The sequence below is a fragment of the Aedes aegypti genome, chromosome 3 (assembly GCF_002204515.2).
Source record: "Aedes aegypti strain LVP_AGWG chromosome 3, AaegL5.0 Primary Assembly, whole genome shotgun sequence".
In the NCBI taxonomy this organism is placed as follows: Eukaryota; Metazoa; Arthropoda; class Insecta; order Diptera; family Culicidae; genus Aedes; species Aedes aegypti.
The window spans coordinates 329,830,361-329,848,121 of NC_035109.1; the positions used below are offsets into that span (position 1 = coordinate 329,830,361).

The following is a 17,761-nucleotide window of genomic DNA, read 5'->3' on the forward strand; positions in this document are numbered from 1 at the left end:
TAAGGAGACATTTTTCAAAAACCTTTTCTGTATTTTTTTCTTCAATTTTTCATGAAAATCGTTTTCAGCATGCTGCTTATATATGGTGGGAGTCAAGCTAAAAAATATACACAACCTCATTTGTTTCAATTTAAAGTCTTTAGAATTGGAAGAATCTCAACTATGCGAATTCCATTACCCACTTGCCCCACGGTACCTTATTTTGAATCTTCTGAGAATTGATTGAAGAAAATTCTGGTAAGAGTCGATCCATGAATTTCAAAATAGTATAATGACAGGACTTCTTTATTAGGATTCCTTGGTGGAATAATTCAAGGAACACTTGAAAAACTTTTGTAGAAAGATCTAGAGAAGTTCTTGCAGGCATCGTTGAAAAAAATAATGTGTAAAATTTCGCAAAATAGTCGGTTTTGACCAATTTTATCTTCTGTAGTATAGTTCATGTTTTTTAAAGCACTTAGAAAGGCGAAAAGAACTTTGAAGAAATTACTGCATGAATCCTGGAAATAATTAAGAAGATTTTCTTAGGAAGTTTCCGATTTTTATGTTTCATGGTTTCGATAAGCATTTAAAACAATCAACCGAGATTATTATTTCAAATTGAATTTTATAAGGATTTTAAATATTGTGAAATAAAAAAGGCCTTGAGAGTTCTTTGAGAATCCCTTGAGACTCTCAAAAGTACCTCTAAAAACGGTTCCGGGTCATTTGGCCGAATGCCGTTTGGCCGAACGCCATTTGTCCGAAAGGGTCATTTGGCCGAATGCAGTTTGGCCGAAATTGAAAACAAAAGTGAACTACAGTTAGCATGGATTTATTATGAATTTCAAAGAACTTATTCAGCTTATTCATAAAAATAGGAAATATCATCATTTTTAGTGTTAGTGGAAGAAACAGTCAGAGCTGAAAGAAGAACATCCTAAAACTAAGCAGTTGTTCAATGCCATGCTAGTGGTAATAGCCACCAGCAGATGTTTTGGCATCGCGTTTGTAGTTAACTTTTGACTGTAACTGAAACAGTTTAACCCTCTAATACCCAAATTTTTATTTTCGATTTAAATATTATTTTTCGTTATCTAAAATCGTTCTAAACACGTTCTGAGCAATTATTTATTTTTATTCGCGAATTTTTGAATTTTGGTTTTTGATTTTTATAATTTTTATTTCTGAACATCCCTAGCTTTATTCATTTTTTCTTGAAGCCTTTTCTGGTTGTTGATTTTTGGCAATAATAAAAATTTAAATTTTTGTGGTACTTTTAAAAATATAACATATTTAATTTTTTTTCGGAGCGTATTTTATTTTCCGTGTAACTAACGGAAAAACAGGTTTGAAATTATTTTGATACCACCTGGCTCTTCTTTTGTGATAGGTCGATCGTATAAAAATGTAAAAGGTAGGATTTTTTATATTACACGTTAAATTAACCCCGGGCATTTATAGGTTATATAAGAATACAATTTTTCAAATTTCAAATTTCAAAAATACAAAAAAGTTTCAAAAGTCATAAAAAACTTTTCTTATATGCGTGTTATGAGTCAAGGTTTAAGCCAAAAATAAAATAATTTTGATTTCCGAGCTACGAAAAAATACACAAAATTCCAAAGTGTACCCCGTCTAAAGGCGGGGTTGGGTATTTGAGGGTTAAAACTTATTGGTCCTTCTGCTGGATCGGCTTGCTTCGATCCCTCGAATCGTACTTAGTAATTTATGTCATAGTTCTGACATCAACGAGCCTTGGCTTTTTTTTCACAACGGAGAAACAGTGTACTTCTTTGACGTAAGTGTTCATCGAGTCGTTTATGTTCAAGAAACGGTGCAGTGTTCAGTACCTTAGTTGTAATTTTAATCTTGGAGGAGAATGACATCTCATCTACACTCTTAAAGAAAATGAAAATCACTCCGGACGTAATTCACACTATGACTGAACGGCACATTATGTAAGTGATGAAATGACGTAAAAATGGGTTCTGAAAGATGTATTGAAAGAAAATGTAATTTTACATGATGAAGGACATGAAAACGATGTCGCTATGATTGACATTTCCCGAATCAGACACCATCGTATTGAAAATGAGACAAATTCACGTCATTTGGCTCGCTTCTTTTATGTGCATCCTTCTTCTTCTTCTTTCTGGCGTTACGTCCCCACTGGGACAAAGCCTGCTTCTCAGATTAGTGTTCTTATGAGCACTTCCACAGTTATTAACTGAGAGCTTTCTTTGCCGATTGACCATTTTTGCATATGTATATCGTGTGGCAGGTACGAAGATACTCTATGCCCTGGGAATCGAGAAAATTTCCTTCACGACAAGATCCTCGACCAGCGGGATTCGAACCCACGACTGTACATCCAAAAGACGTAAAATCGCATGATTTTTTCGGAGTGTGTGAGTTAACCCTTGAGCTAAAAAAATATGTTTTGAAAAGAACGTATTTTAAGCTTTAATTAAATTAAAAATGCAAAATATTTCTCTCTTGAAAGAACAGCCTATGAACAAAAGAAGGATAAATCTCTTATGAAAATTAAAACAAGTGCAATGCATATAATAATTTATTTCACCAGTACAACAACAAAGAAATGCCGATGATTTAAAGAAGGAAAAATTCCCAATTAAAATATAAGGTCAATCATTGCCGATAGTAATGGAATCAGTATAACTAGAAAGAATAGCCTATGTTTAAAAGAAGGAAAAGTTTCTGATGAAATCAATAAAAACACTTGAAACCTTATTCCACCATTGGTAATCCAGTGGCGAATCAATCATCACCTCAGAGTCTTAACGTGAAGTATGGAGTTCACAACTTCGTCCTGAATAAAAGGGTCTATGTTATCATTCTCTTGGAGCTCTTATATAGTGACAAACATGACGTCCCGTCACATCATAAAAATCAACAAATTAATTAGATTATCAGTTATTGGGTCACACTTATGAATCCTACACATCAGCGTTGTAGCAATTTGAATTTTTTTGTTCATTATTCGACCAAACGGCATTCGGCCAAACGACCCTTTCGGCCATATGGCATTTGGCCAAATGGCGTTCGGCCAAACGGCATTCGGCCAAATGGCGTTCGGCCAGATGGCCGGACATCTCTAAAAACCATGGTTCGAGATAACCCGATTGAAACTTTTAGTAAAATCTGGGAGCCTGAAACACTTGAAAAAATATCTGTGATATGCATCTAGTGACTCATGGGAAAGCATTGTAACTTTATTAACTCGAACGGAATTCACATCGGCAGGAAATGTTTTTGCGATTCTTGCAATAAATCCAAAGAAATTTATGAGAAGTTGTCTTAACAACGTTCTCCAGAAGGTCCTCTTGAACAACTCAATAAATTTTTCAACAGATTTCCCAGAAACTTCGCAAGGGAAATCTCATTGAGAAATCATTCACATATTCAATCTGAATTAGTTCTGATTCTTGGATTCTCGGATTCTCTTAATCACTGATTCTCTGATTTTCTGATTCTCTGATTCTCTGATTCTCTGATTCTCTGATTCTCTGATTCTCTGATTCTCTGATTCTCTGATTATCTGATTCTCTGATTCTGGATTCTGAGTTCTGTTTCTGGATTCTGGATTCAGATACTGGATTCTAGATTCTAGATTCTGGATTCTGGATTCTGGATTCTGGATTCTGGATTCTGGATTCTGGATTCTGGATTCTGGATTCTGGATTCTGGATTCTGGATTCTGGATTCTGGATTCTGGATTCTGGATTCTGGATTCTGGAATCTGGATTCTGGATTCTGGATTCTGGAATCTGGATTCTGGATTTGGATTCTGGATTCTGGATTCTGGATCTGGATTCTGGATTCTGGATTCTGGATTCTGGATTCTGGATTCTGGATTCTGGATTCTGGATTCTGGATTCTGGATTCTGGATTCTGGATTCTGGATTCTGGATTCTGGATTCTGGATTCTGGATTCTGGATTCTGGATTCTGGATTCTGGATTCTGGATTCTGGATTCTGGATTCTGGATTCTGGATTCTGGATTCTGGATTCTGGATTCTGGATTCTGGATTCTGGATTCTGGATTCTGGATTCTGGATTCTGGATTCTGGATTCTGGATTCTGGATTCTGGATTCTGGATTCTGGATTCTGGATTCTGGATTCTGGATTCTGGATTCTGGATTCTGGATTCTGGATTCTGGATTCTGGATTCTGGATTCTGGATTCTGGATTCTGGATTCTGGATTCTGGAGTCTGAATTCTGGATTCTAGATTCTGGATTCTGTTTTCTGGATTCTGGATTCTGGATTCTGGATTCTGATTCTGGATTTTGATTCTGGATCCTGATTCTGGATTCTGATTCTGGATTCTGATTCTGGATTCCGATTCTGGATTCTTATTCTGGATTCTTATTCTAGATTCTGATTGTGGATTCTGATTCTGGATTCCGATTCTGGATTCCGATTCAGGATTTTGTTTCTGGGTTCTGATTCTGGATTTTGATTCTGGATTTTGATTCTGGATTCTAATTTTATACCCCGGTTCTGGATTCTAGATTCTGGATTCTGTCCAGCAGTAACTCGAAGTGCTCGCATAGTGCACTGCGTTGCACTTCGTACTTTCTCCACGATTCTGGAGTTCTATTCTGGGTCGCACGCCCTCCCCAGTAGCAGCATCAGCCCGCTTCCCACATTGGCGTAAAGTTGGAATTTCAACAACTCCGCCATTCTCCAGCACCAACGGAGCAGCGGCCCAAAACGAAATGGAAGGAAATAAACTCAATTGATTCTGCACTTGTACTCGATTTTTCCATTATGTATCACAGGAGTGCCATAGTCATCGCTGCCGGTCTGCCGGATACAGTGCCAGATTCTTGAGAGCGCATTCACGGCAGCGATTTTCCAATCGAAATTTTTTCGTTCAACCCCATCTCGAGTGGGGCGCGGACAATAAGGGATGTGCTTCTTCTCCCCAAATGTCAGTTTTCCGAATGTTAATTCGGGGTATCCCCGAATTCTGGATTCTGATTCTGCATTCTGGATTCTTATTCTGGATTCTTGTTTCTGGTTCTGGATCCTGATTCTGGATTCTGAATCTAGGTTGTGCTTCTTCTCCCTGAATGTCAATTCCCCGAAAACCCCATTTCTTCGAACAGCTCGTTTCTATAGAGTTACCTTCCTATACTTCTTTGAATGAAGAAATATATCCTTAGATATTTCAAGTACCTCACTCTGTCACTGAAAACAAGTCTTGCATCTCAGTGAAATTTATCATTTTTGGGGGAAACGGGTCTCCGTGTAAAAAGGTCATTCGGAGAAATGACATTCGGGGAAACGACATTCGGGGTAAAGCAGCACAATCGACAATGCCGCCCCCTCCACCCTCACTTCCAGTGGCAAACGATGGGTAGTTTCATATAATGACAAAACATTCATATTTATCGAGAACGCGCGCTCGCTCGATTAATTCGTTTGATTGGCCTCGTGGGACGAGAGAGGAGGCTGCCAAGTGGAACAAAACTGGGGGAAGAATCGGAAACAGTTTTGCATATTTTTGCGTTTCCACGGATTTCCCACCGTTCGTTGCTTTACATTTTCATTATCGGTCGAAACTTGCTTGATGAGTTGCATCGGTTGATGGATGGCAAACAGGCCCCCATATTTGAATTTGAACGTTTTTGCTACAGATTCGGTCCACACGTGCCATTGGAGACCGACGATTCGAGGAATATTGGCGGCACCGGTTGATGAACAAACAAACAAATTTAATTCATTTTCGGATGGGTGCGAAACAGAAATAAGTTTGATGGGGGTTTCACATTTTATTGCAACTTAAATTTTCTTGAAATTTTATGTAGGTCAATCGAAATTCAGTTTTAATGGACATAAACTTAAACGCGGCGACGAACGATGTACTTGACATGTCGCTTGGCTGGATGATCTTGGGTGTACTTCGGTGGCAGATAGTTATTGCTGATCGGTTGATCCTTGAAGATCGGAGTCTCCACTTCCGGAGTTGGTTCCGGTACAATCGGAGCCACGTAGTCCAACTGAACAGTTGGCTTCTCGTAGCTGTAGGGTGCCTGGTAATCCTTGTGTTCTTCGGTCAGTTGAACTCCTTTAACGTCGACGTGTCCCACTGGTAGTACTTCGATAGCTTCGACAATTTCAACTCCCTCGTTCTCCAGTCCAAAATCGAAGGTGATGTGTTTTTCTACGTGGATGGCTTCGGAGTGGTGATCTGTGTTGCTGGAATGGTGCGGATCGATCAAATGAGCATCCTGCTGGTGATGCTCCTCTAGATGATGGGGTACTGGCTGATGTAGCAGTTCACTAACATCGGCGAAAGCTGTAATAATACAGTAGATACATTTTGAGACCAATTCAAACCTTTCGATATCTTACCGGTCGCAATGCAGAACAACGCAATAATGAAGGTCTTCATTTTGAAAAATCAGGCAGACTGAAATCAAACTCAAAATTGATGGAAGAGGATGACACTTGAACTTGAACTGATTTCAACTGCATCGATCTGCTCTATATATAGTGGTTTCATAGCACTGAGCAGTGCACCGTATTCCGTTTGGCTTACTGATAGATTAGCAAATATTGGCGTTTAGCTGAGATCACTCCAACTCCGGTAACCGACTGCGAATATAACGATGAGCGCTTTCGGTTGTTTGGTTTGCATAAAAGTTCTCAGGAGACGTGCGCTTTGCTATCCTTTTCCTCGTTGAAGGCCAGACTGTGCAAATAAGTCAGTTTTAATTTTGGCACATGCTGAGAGTTCAACGAACGTCGGGAATGGGATCGGGATGAAACGAACTGCTTTAGATCAGAATGTTGTCGATTTGATTTATTCCATATATTCTTCTTATTGACATTACTTCCTCACTGGGACAAAGCCTACAGTTATTAACTGAGAGCTTTCTTTGCGAAAGTTGCCATTTTTGCATTCGTACGATGAAACTCTATGCCCAGGGAAGTCAAGGAAATTTTCTTTACGAAAAGATCCTGGACCGACCGGGAATCGAATCCAGAAACCTTCAGCATGGCTTTGCTTTGTAGCCGCGGACGCTAACCACTCGGCTAAGGAAGGCCCCATTTATTCCATATAAGGAAGATTATTTTGGAATATTGCATATTTTGCACCTACATAATTGAATACTTTATTTGCAACTTTTTGAATGTTTAATTTAAAAATGCTCTATTATGGAAGACTAGATCTCAGTTAAATATGAAAATTTTTCAAAAGAAAAACAGTATTTTGGATGTGAGTTTAATTTGTACTTAAATGTCACGAGAAAGACAATTTGACCGAAGGAAATTTTTTAAAGGAAACTCATTACTGATTTATTCGGAAATTTTAGAAGATCTACATCAAGTGTGCTCTTAACAAAATCTTTTGTCGTCAAAATCTACATCGATGGTAAAGGTAAGCTTAATCTTCAAGCAACTGGCTTCTGTTTTCAGTTTTGTTTCAGTTCCCGTTGAAATATTGTCAGAACACCGGCACAATAGTGGACTACTTGGAATATTGAATAATAGCTTGCACAATCTATTGCCAGGAAAACCCATGAGCATCACTTTCGGTCAACTAACATCTTCCAGAATTAGCAATATGGGCCATCCCCAGGGCTCATGTTTAAGCAAGGGTTTTGTATTGAAGACATTGACAACTGTTTGGAAGAACCGTGCACACTCAGACAACTTGCGCTGTGTTCTCTGTGAAAGGCCCACGAGAAACTGAACTGTCTGTGTCTTATAGGAAGCACAACTAAAGCTGGGCTTTTGGGAAGAGGCATTGACCAGTCTTTGGCTTCAAAATACCTTGGGGTCTGGATTGATTCAAAAGGCACTTGGCAACCCAAATACCCATATAAGGTATTTGGTGGAAAAATGCCAATGAAGGATAAATTTTCTACGAACAATTACTGGAAGCACTACCCCGGAAGATCTCATAAAACTCTATAAAACAACAATCAGGTAAAATTCATGAGAGTTTATCTCTACTACAAGTCATCTGACATAAGTCGTCTTCCATGTTACAAACCTCCACGTGTACGCTTCACCAATGACAGTTCTTCTGTCCAATACGATCTGTGTATGAAAAAAAGCTATTCATGGAATTCCAGCTCAACTTCGATGCATACCATTCCAAGCATTTTCAACGCTAAGTACCAGAATATCCATTCCTACAGAACATATTTCACTGACAGGTTCCGTATTAATTGATCCACTGGCTTATGTACCCGAGTAGAAGCGGAAAAGTTTGCACGGTTTATGCTGCTGAAGTGGCAGCAATCAACTTCACCTTGGGGATGATCTCCAGCATGCCCGCAGACCACTTCTTCATCTTCTCGGATAGCCTCCGATCTATTGAGGCATGAATCGATGAAACCTGTTGAGCATGCATCCCTCTTTCTTACAAAGCACAGATATGTGCGTTGTTCGAAAGATCATACAAGATTACCTTTGTATGAGTCATTTCACATTGCTTGATTTATGGCAATGAGAAGGCGGACTCTTTTGCAAAGGTTGGCACTGAGGAAGGTGAGATCTATGCTAGAAGAATTCTACACGATGATTTCGTTTCGTTGTTAGACTCAAGGTAAAATGTATCTCTAGGCCGATTACACAGCGTAACAAAAATGACATTTTTGCGTGTCTCAAGAACCAAATTATGTGTCTCTAGTAGATTTGGGGTTGCTGAATCTGGTGCCATTCTCAGAAATGTTCCAGCACGTCACAATTTTTAGCTACAGGTCGCCAAAGTTGTATAAAACACTGGTTTTATTAATGTTTACATAAAATTTAAAGTACAATTTATCTAACTTTGTTGTAATCTAATCCACCAAACATGCAAAATAGAACTTGAACTTTCATTTCAGACATAATTTGATAGAAATTGCGCGATTAAATTTCGATTAAATCGATTTTTTCAACATGCTTGCAGTCTCCATACAAAATTCTTCGTTTCTTCTATATGGCAAAATACAAGAATTCTCTAAACCATCAAAAAATAACTTTTCCGTATCGAAAGTATTACAAACTTTAATGATAAATATTGTTATACACATAAAGTTTGAATTCTGTGGCAAATTAAGCCAATATATTACCTTACAAGCTGGCAAACTTGCATGCAAGTTGGCTGAAATAGTCATTTTTTGCATTTTCAACAGTCGATATCTCAAAAACTAGACGTGCTATGATATTTCTGAAAACAGCAGCCCTTAATTAAGTGAATAGCGGTATTTTGGTGCTGGAGACAAAAACGTGTTCCGCAGTGTTATATTTTTCAGCTGAATGATTATTTAGACCGGTTGGAAATCAAGCCTACACACTTAGCATACTCTGCCGAATCTCGGCTTTTGGAAACCGAGATTCGTACAGCCGAGCGCTCGAAATTCATCTCGGTTAAATTGTTGTAACTGACAGTCTCGGTTTGTGCGAGAGATTTTAGTTATTGTGTTAAAACGAAAATCTCGGCATCGCACAAACTGATATCTCAGCAAAAATGAAAAACAATTCTTATTAATGCACTTTTTAATATTTTTCATTAGTATTTTTGACGACATCTATGAGGCTGTCTATACATCATTTACGGATATGGTTACAACAAAGATGGTTAGATCAAACGGGGATGTCCGATTCAGGTATGTTCCGTTTTTATCACGTTCCGATTTTGTCACGCTCCGATTTTGTCACGTTCCGATTTCGTCAACAAATTATTCCGTTTTTATCAACACACAAAAATTGATTTATTCAAATTTTCAAAAAGTTTAGAATATAAACTAAATACTTGTTTTGAAGCAATTGAAATGCTTTTTAATAGCCTCAGAGTTGAATTTTCGACATTATAATATTAATATTGAGCATCTACGATACATGGTAGGTGTCAAGTCATATACGATTCAATAAGGTTTGACTACTTCTCAAGCACTAATCAACTGGAGTTTTCAAATTTAGCATGGTCTGTTGGATAAGATTGGCTCATCCTTCAACAATCGAGAGTTGCTCTGGCCACGTCCTAGCAACAACTGGAATTTGTGATTAGTTGAATACGTACTCGAGAAAGTTGCAGAGACCTCTCATTTTTCTCATATAAAAGAATTTTCTAAGTAAATTTGATAGACATATGAAAAAATTGTATGAAAATAATAAATAATTTGTATGGCACTTACGATATCTCGAATCCCCCTGTCTCCTCCCATAATCGCTTACATGATTAATGGACATATATGTTCAGTTCTTTTATATAAGGGATGCACTTGGGAATGAACTCAAGAATGTTTGGGCAACGGCAAAAGACATGATCGAGTTCATTTTATTTTTGATAAGACTGTCGACCTTGTCATATTTTGGACATTATATTCTATCTCTCAAACTTGATATCGAGTCATAGCAAACAGCAATTGATTAGCTCCTGTTTCAAGGGGTAGGGGAAGAGGTCCAGCAAAACTAAGCAATCTGTGGAAGATTTTGTTGCCATCCTAAATTTGCTGGAATCTTGATTTTTGAGCAGACATCAACCCCTTCCCCAGATGGAGACTGAAAGGTTAATTAGAAGTCTTATACAAAAAGACCAAGTGTTTTACCAAAAAAAAAAGTTCTTAATTGGTAAAGCTTGTTCTAGAGTTTGTACATTTTTGTGGTTTCGATAAACTTCTATATAAATAAAAATGGAATGGTTTTTGTACGTCACGAAATTCCTTAAGAACGGCCTGATTGACTTGCATGACTATTTCACTGTTGCATTGGTCAAGTGTTCCGACGAGTTTGAGTGAAGGAAACGATTTGGAAAATTATCCGGAATAACTGGAAAAACACCTGGAAACTAATCTGTTGTTTTGTATGGGAGATTCCATGCTATTTTTCAGCAGCCTACTTGATGGCAAAACAAAGCTTGACGGAACCACTAGTATTCGTGATCAAACGTCAACATCCCACCGTAAAATCGCTAGTTTTTGAAGGCGATTTTAACCTCAAAATTGCCAAATAAGCTTCAAAACATCACCTCCAAGTTAGTTCTAATAACTTCCGTTATATGAAATATGGTGGCGCGTCGATCGTCGCAAGTTTATCGTTAAACAGTCAATTGAACTGAGAGAGAGAGAAAGAGAGAGGAGACAGCTTAGTGACAGCTGGCATGTTTTCTAGCCTTCTTTGGATAGTGCACAACGGTCAGATGAACTTATTTTGGTCAAAATCATAGTTACTTCCTATTGTTCACTATGGAAAAGGATATGATACAAAAAAAATCAATAGCAGTTAGCTAAAACATAACTGTACTTAGGTATTCTGCTTTTTAAAATGTCAAATCATCGAAAACCACCTAGAAATTACGTTTACTTGAATTTTTACGCTTTTCACAGAATTTCCAAATGTGTTGGTTTCCAGTGACAGTTGGTGACAGGTTCCCTTTACTTTTGAAAGCTCGCAATTTAAGCCAGCTGTCTCCTCTCTCGGGTATTTGATATTATTTTAACACATCAAAAAACTAGAACTTGAGGTTAGTTTTTTGCCAGTCTATTTGTTATCTAACGTTAAGCTAAAAGGCGATGGTGGTGCTGTTCTAGATTGGCGATTAGTGCATCCTTGTCGAAGTTGCTAGTAATAACTTTACAAAAAAGATCACTACAAACATTTTCCTGTTAAATTTGGCAATTCAAAGCACAGGAAACCGTAAGTACTTATTCATTTCAATTTGCAAAACTTTCGCAACCTAACTCCACATTTAATCATCAATCGGATGTGGCCAAAAAATGCAAAATATGTACCTTGGCAAAAAAGCTCTCAGTTGATAACTGCGGAAGTATTTATAAAAACACTAATCTAAAAAGAAGGCTCTTTCTCAATTGAGATGTAATACCATAAAGAAGGAGAAGAAACAGAAGAAGAATGATGAGGATGAACAGTAGAAAAAAAGTTATTTCTTGTTTAAACTTTCTTAAAAAAAAAAACAATAATCAGCTTGTTTCCACTTCCTTCTAGTTATTTTTACAAATATGACGTACCTTGTGATCCGAAGGACATTTATGTGATTAACATTTAAATATTCTCTATTACATTTATTGAAATTCTAACGAAGAAAACTAAAGCTATTAATGATTTATTACAACATCGTATTGATTGATTGGAGTCTGCAATCAACTTTCATTACGAACCTATAAGAATGAACAATCTAAATGCTCCTCACAGCCACTAAACATCAATACTGTGCATTTAAATGATGAAAATGTGTATTATACTGACAAAACTGCAATTTTAATTTCAAATTTGTAAATTATTATGTCAAAAAAAATTATTCCGATCGTGTTGATAAAAACGGAACATACCTGTATTGCCAATCATCTCTAAATGGCATTAAATGTGAGAAAAAGCAGGAAACAACAGCACATGAACATTTTTAGTATGTATAAAATTTACTCAAATTTGTGTTGGTTCAAACGAGCCTGATGTTATGTGAGTCGTACTCACTTCTGTGTAAAATTTTTTAAGCGTGTTTGTTTTGATTTCTTCCACTTTTCGTTTTTTTTCTTTTAGCCATCTTTGCCTTTTTGCTTGGCGTATTCTTTCTTTTGGATCATTTCACCAATCCTAGTCCGCCTTATTCTTCGCACATCTGCGCCATATGGCAATAACTTCTCCGTGCTTCACATCGCCTTCAGAATTTCACTTCCTCCGTTTTGTTAACGAAATTTCTAAATTTCTTCGTTTTGCTGTTTTCGGTTTAACATTCTCCCTGGACATTTTCCGACTCGTATCCACGGGTTGCTTTTGCAATGCGCCCGTGGTTCCTGCGGGTGTGCTGCCTGGTTCCTATTCCGTGGCTCTTTTTTCTTGGCCTTAGGCTTGCTGTTGACCTCTGTATACCCTCTTGATCGCGAAGCTTGGCTCGTACCAGCTTTTTCGCTCTGGAGGACGGCCGCGTAGGTCACTTTTCCCTTAGCAACCATACGTATTATCGCCACGTATTCATCCTCGGAAGGTCCCGTCTGTCGCATGGCGTATCGAATAATACCATCAGATATAATATATTATACGCGTTGCCTGTGAAGGAAAATAATTCGGTCTGACACGACTTAGTGTCCTTTTTGCCTTCTACTTTGCCAAGTTGTTCTTTGGCTTTCTGGTAGTCCTGCTTTGCAGCTAGGATAGATTGTCGCATTTTTAGTAGCCTTGTTTTCCTTCCTTTCTTGGCGGGAACCTTAGGCGGTTACTGATAAGTCCAGAAGCCTCTTCTCCACATTCCGCTAGTTGTTTGTTTTAATAGATCATATCTTATGGGTCCCCCTTAGAGACTTTATCCATCTCCGCTGGATTAATCGCCTTTGTGATCCCATCTTTATCTATGCAAGCAGGAAGGCTATGCTACGGTTGACATAGTCCTTTATGGGGTACTATGTTCAGAGCCGGACCCGCGCAAGTCAGGTAATGGCATCTGAGCCTACTCCCGACGGATTTGGAGCATACTCTAAGGCCTACCACGGTTTTACGGGACGGGGGAAGCGTGTGCCATTAGCCCACTCGCCATTTCGGGTAGTAGCGTAGCTAGGGAGGTGCGGTGGGTGCGGTCCGCACTGGGCCCCGCATTTCAAGGACAAAATTCTTCATACCAGTGAAAATTTAGCTTACGTTGAATTAACTGTAAACCATGAATGCAAAATCAGATTTAGAAGATGTCTGAACTCACACCTTTGATCACTAGTTTATGGGATATCAGTCCGTATATTTCAAAGACAACACCTTGCCATCAAAAATCTCTATTTTGGGTTCATAGTTATATACGTCATTTAAATAAATATACCTTAATATTCGGGGGCCCCAAAAACATGGTTCTATTAAGTCCAATGTTAACTTGTTGATTTGTGTGGTGTCTACTTCTTGAAATGGTTCCAACAAGAATTGAAGCATATACATGAATAGTTTAAAGACTTTTTTGAGAATTTACCGTCAATTTCTCTTAAAGTACCATGAGAAAGCTAAAGGTTCAATAAAACTTTAAAGTTGGTGGGCTTCGTGGACGTGTGCTTAGTGTTACTGAGCATTTAGTCGCATCGTGTCAAAATGTGTGGGTTCGATTCCCGCTTCAGGCCGGAAAACTTTTCGTCAGGAAAGTATTTCGACTGTGCCACTGGGCGTTGCATGCTAGTCCGTTGTCTAGTGTTGGAGCTTTCTTCAAAGTGCAAATACTCCATAGGAAGCATTAACGTGTAGGTGTCTTTTTTTTAAATCAATAGAGTTTAATGATGTAAAAACATATCTTACAATCCATGTCTAAGAGAGCTGTCTGAGATCTACTGATATACTTTGAGAATACTAATTAGAGGATTATCCATGAAGGTTATTAGTCAAATTGCTAGAAGAAAATCTGCAGAAACTAATCCACACTTGCAATATTTTTTAAATTGTAGATCCCTTCTTGAAAACATTTTTATTTAAATTGTAGATTTCTTTTCAAAAAATATTTTACAAAAACATATCGCTTTGAATTAAAAATAAACTGATATAATTAAATCACGCCACTACAAATCGTATTGACAGTGAACTGTTTAGAGTGCTCAACGTCTGGCGTTTGAATATGTGAGGCGCCTCAGCGTTTCCGAGGCAGCGATTCTATCCCTAGAATTTTTTTTCCAACAGATTTGCCACATCTTATTGAATGATGGTTGTTATAACGGAACTATGAAATATGCTTAGGAATATTACGAGACATCCTACATAGATTTTTGACATTTTTTTTCTTGTTTATCTTTGGACATTTTTTTAAAACCTTCATTTAACCTATACAGCAGCTGTTTATATCAGGTCTGTCAAAACTTTGTGAATCGCGGACCAAATCGCAGTAACTATTTTGTATGGTGGTCTATGTTGAAGATCCTGATAGCAATACTAATGCTAATCCTGTGATAGTAATGCCAATGAATTTATAGATATTGTACTTAGATTCGAAATCCTGCACAGGAATATGTTAGCCTCATGACCCGGAATGAGGAATAGTTGCGAAAATATTAGTCAGATTTAAATGACAATCCTGTCCAAAATTTTAAAATAATGTACCTATTTAGGATTCGTTAAAAATCTCTCCCATTGAATATTTTTCGAAAATCTACCTTGAAATTTTTGAGAATGCTGGCCAGGGTTCCTCTCTAACCTTAACAAAGATCTGAGAAAACTTTATTAAATCCGATGAAAATTCAATCCAAAAGTCTATGCAATCCTGTTGAAGATTCTATGAGAATCCTGCCCATGTTATTCATAAAAATCATTTCCTGAGCTTATGGTGAATCTTGGCCAAGATTTTGTCAAAATCGTGTTTTTTTGTAATTCTGGAAAATTTTCTGAGTTAATCCTTCCCAGGAATTGTTTAAATTTGTTTCCTGGGTCTGACAGAATATTATTCCATTATTCAGTGAAATTAGGTTTGGAAATTCAGCCTCATGGCAATAACTTATCAATTTATCATCATTTATCAAATTATGAAAGTCATGGTGAATAATTCTCTTGTGCCGGCCATGGCTTGAACTGATCAAAATATATTGGTTTGTCCATTCTGGGTAGAGGGGAATAACCCAACTTGTTTTTAGTTTTTTTTTTGGTAGTAAAAGGTAAAATAAGTAGAAATAATAATTAAATTTTGCAGATGGATTAACATGATAATATTACATTTAGTTATTTGAAAGAAAAATCAGCCATTCAAATAACTAAGTTGGACATTTCCAACCCACTGAATATTTATATGAAGCTGAATAAATCAAGCTCATGCATATTTCAGATGGAATATTTTTTATTCGATAGCGAATGTCACATTGAAGTTATTCCAGGAGAAAATTTTACTCATTCTGCTCAGTATTTTTGTTCAAACAAAATTCTTGTGAATTTAGTTAGCAAGAAAATAATTTGTAATTATTTATTTATATACTTTATTCCGGGAGGTGGCGTATGGACCCCGAAGGACATATTACTTTATAGATTGCTATTCTACCAATTAAACGACTAAGGGCTAATTTCTTCACTATGCACGGGTAAAAATGCGGCAATCGAAATAAGGAGAATGAGTCATGATTTCGGGAGGAAAGTGTGTTTTAATGTTATGAAAATACATCCTGACCAAAAGTCATGAAATCATGAAGCATTTTTCCGTAACGCCGGCTGTACGTTACGTTTTCAATTTATAGAGAAGAAAAATGTCAGCTGGAATCCTCAAATTGTGAAGTATGTCTGCTGGAACCTTGAATAAAATTCATGGAAACATAAGAACTATTCATAAATTTAGTCATCTGTCATTTATGATTCCTACTTTTGATACGAAAAGTGGCAATTTCGGTCATGGAATCATGAAGCAGGATCTGATATCATGCACACAGTTTATGAAAACATAATCACTATTCATATATTTAGATGACTGTCATTTTTGATTCCAATATTGGTGTTGAAAAATGGAAAGTTGAGTCATGAAATCATGAAGCAGGATCCCTGAATCATTAACACAGTTCATGAAAACAAACATTATACGTAAATTTAGATCCCAGTTTATGTTTGCTATTGGTAAACAAATTAAATGAAGATTAAAATCGTTGCGACTTTTGTGCCGGTAGATTCGTAATAAACCGCGACAACATTCCACGATTGTCAACCTACACACTTAAAATAAATCGCAGTATCCTGTGAAATAAATCACCGAAATTGAACTGTAAACAGTAAAAATACAGATTTTCTAGTGAAATCTACTATTCTACCGACAAAATCCGTGAAACAAACCGAGTTGTGTTTGATCTTTCGACCTTGACGCTTGCTCCTGCGGGGGCCGGCGATGAGGGCAGGATCAAACATGTCGCGCATCGGTCGAGTAAAGTGAAAAAGTGCCGCGTTCGATTAGTTCTTTTTTGATCTTTCGACGTTGACGCTTGCTCCTGGGCAGTGCGTCAAGAAAGCCCGAACAGTCGTCAGTTGTTTTCCCTCTCGGGTGACGCGCCTATTTTCTCTGAGTGGTTTTATATAGCCGAGCAAACGAGTGAAGCTAAAAGTGGATTGTTGCTGCTCAAGGATAACGGTTCAATTGGTGAGCTCGTTTCATGCTACTATTTCTAATCTTTAAAATATGTATGACTGCACCTTTAATCATTACAATGGTGAGACGTAAATATGATTTTTCAAAAAACTATGAAAGGTTCGTCACTGTGAGTGTCGACATAAACTCTGATTCATAAATTATGTATGTCTAATTTTCTTTTTTCAAAACACCTTTTTCTCTTTATCTTTATTTTTGTAATTAAAAAAACTTTGAATGGTTCAACACTACCAGTGTAGACTTGCGAAAGGTTCACTTTATTCAACAAACTTTGAAAGGTTCGTCACGTCAAGTGTCGGCATAATTTTTCTCTACATAGGTATTGTTCATATCAAATGAAAATATTATATTTACATATAAGCATGTTTATATCTCACCAATATTTATTTATCATGGTCTGATCGCTTATCAAAGTGAATCCTGTGACCCAACGATCCTCCCCATTAACAAACCTCCCTCCCAGTAACCTTTGTGGAGATGCAGAGGCAAACACGGTCTCCAAATAGCAAAGGTTACACACTAACATTCCTTCCCCCAATCCCACCTGACTGCAAGGACGTGGCCGGCGCCGTTATTGACCATGTATAAATAGAGGCACTGAATTATGCACACTGAAGAAGACTATGGCCAATCCCAGCCGATCTTCTAGTTGATTCTTTGTGCATTTTCACTGACTTCGGTCAATCACGGAATAGCAACCATTGATATGTGTAGTCAGTCTAAGCT

The 17,761-nt window shown here is 37.5% G+C and overlaps 2 protein-coding genes across 8 annotated transcripts in view; one reads left to right on the plus strand and one right to left on the minus strand.

Annotated features, from left to right (window-relative positions):
- The window catches only part of LOC5578353 (exostosin-1), a 538,741-nt gene that overhangs the window by 325,755 nt on the left and 195,225 nt on the right, over positions 1-17,761 (plus strand). The window lies entirely within an intron of this gene.
- LOC23687792 lies at positions 5,764-6,482 on the minus strand. The gene is made up of 2 exons (XM_011494703.2): positions 6,367-6,482; positions 5,764-6,310 (listed from the first exon to the last, which is right to left on the minus strand). Exons 1-2 carry the CDS (start codon positions 6,404-6,406, stop codon positions 5,853-5,855), a joined length of 498 nt encoding a protein of 165 aa, XP_011493005.2. The 5' UTR covers positions 6,407-6,482; the 3' UTR covers positions 5,764-5,852.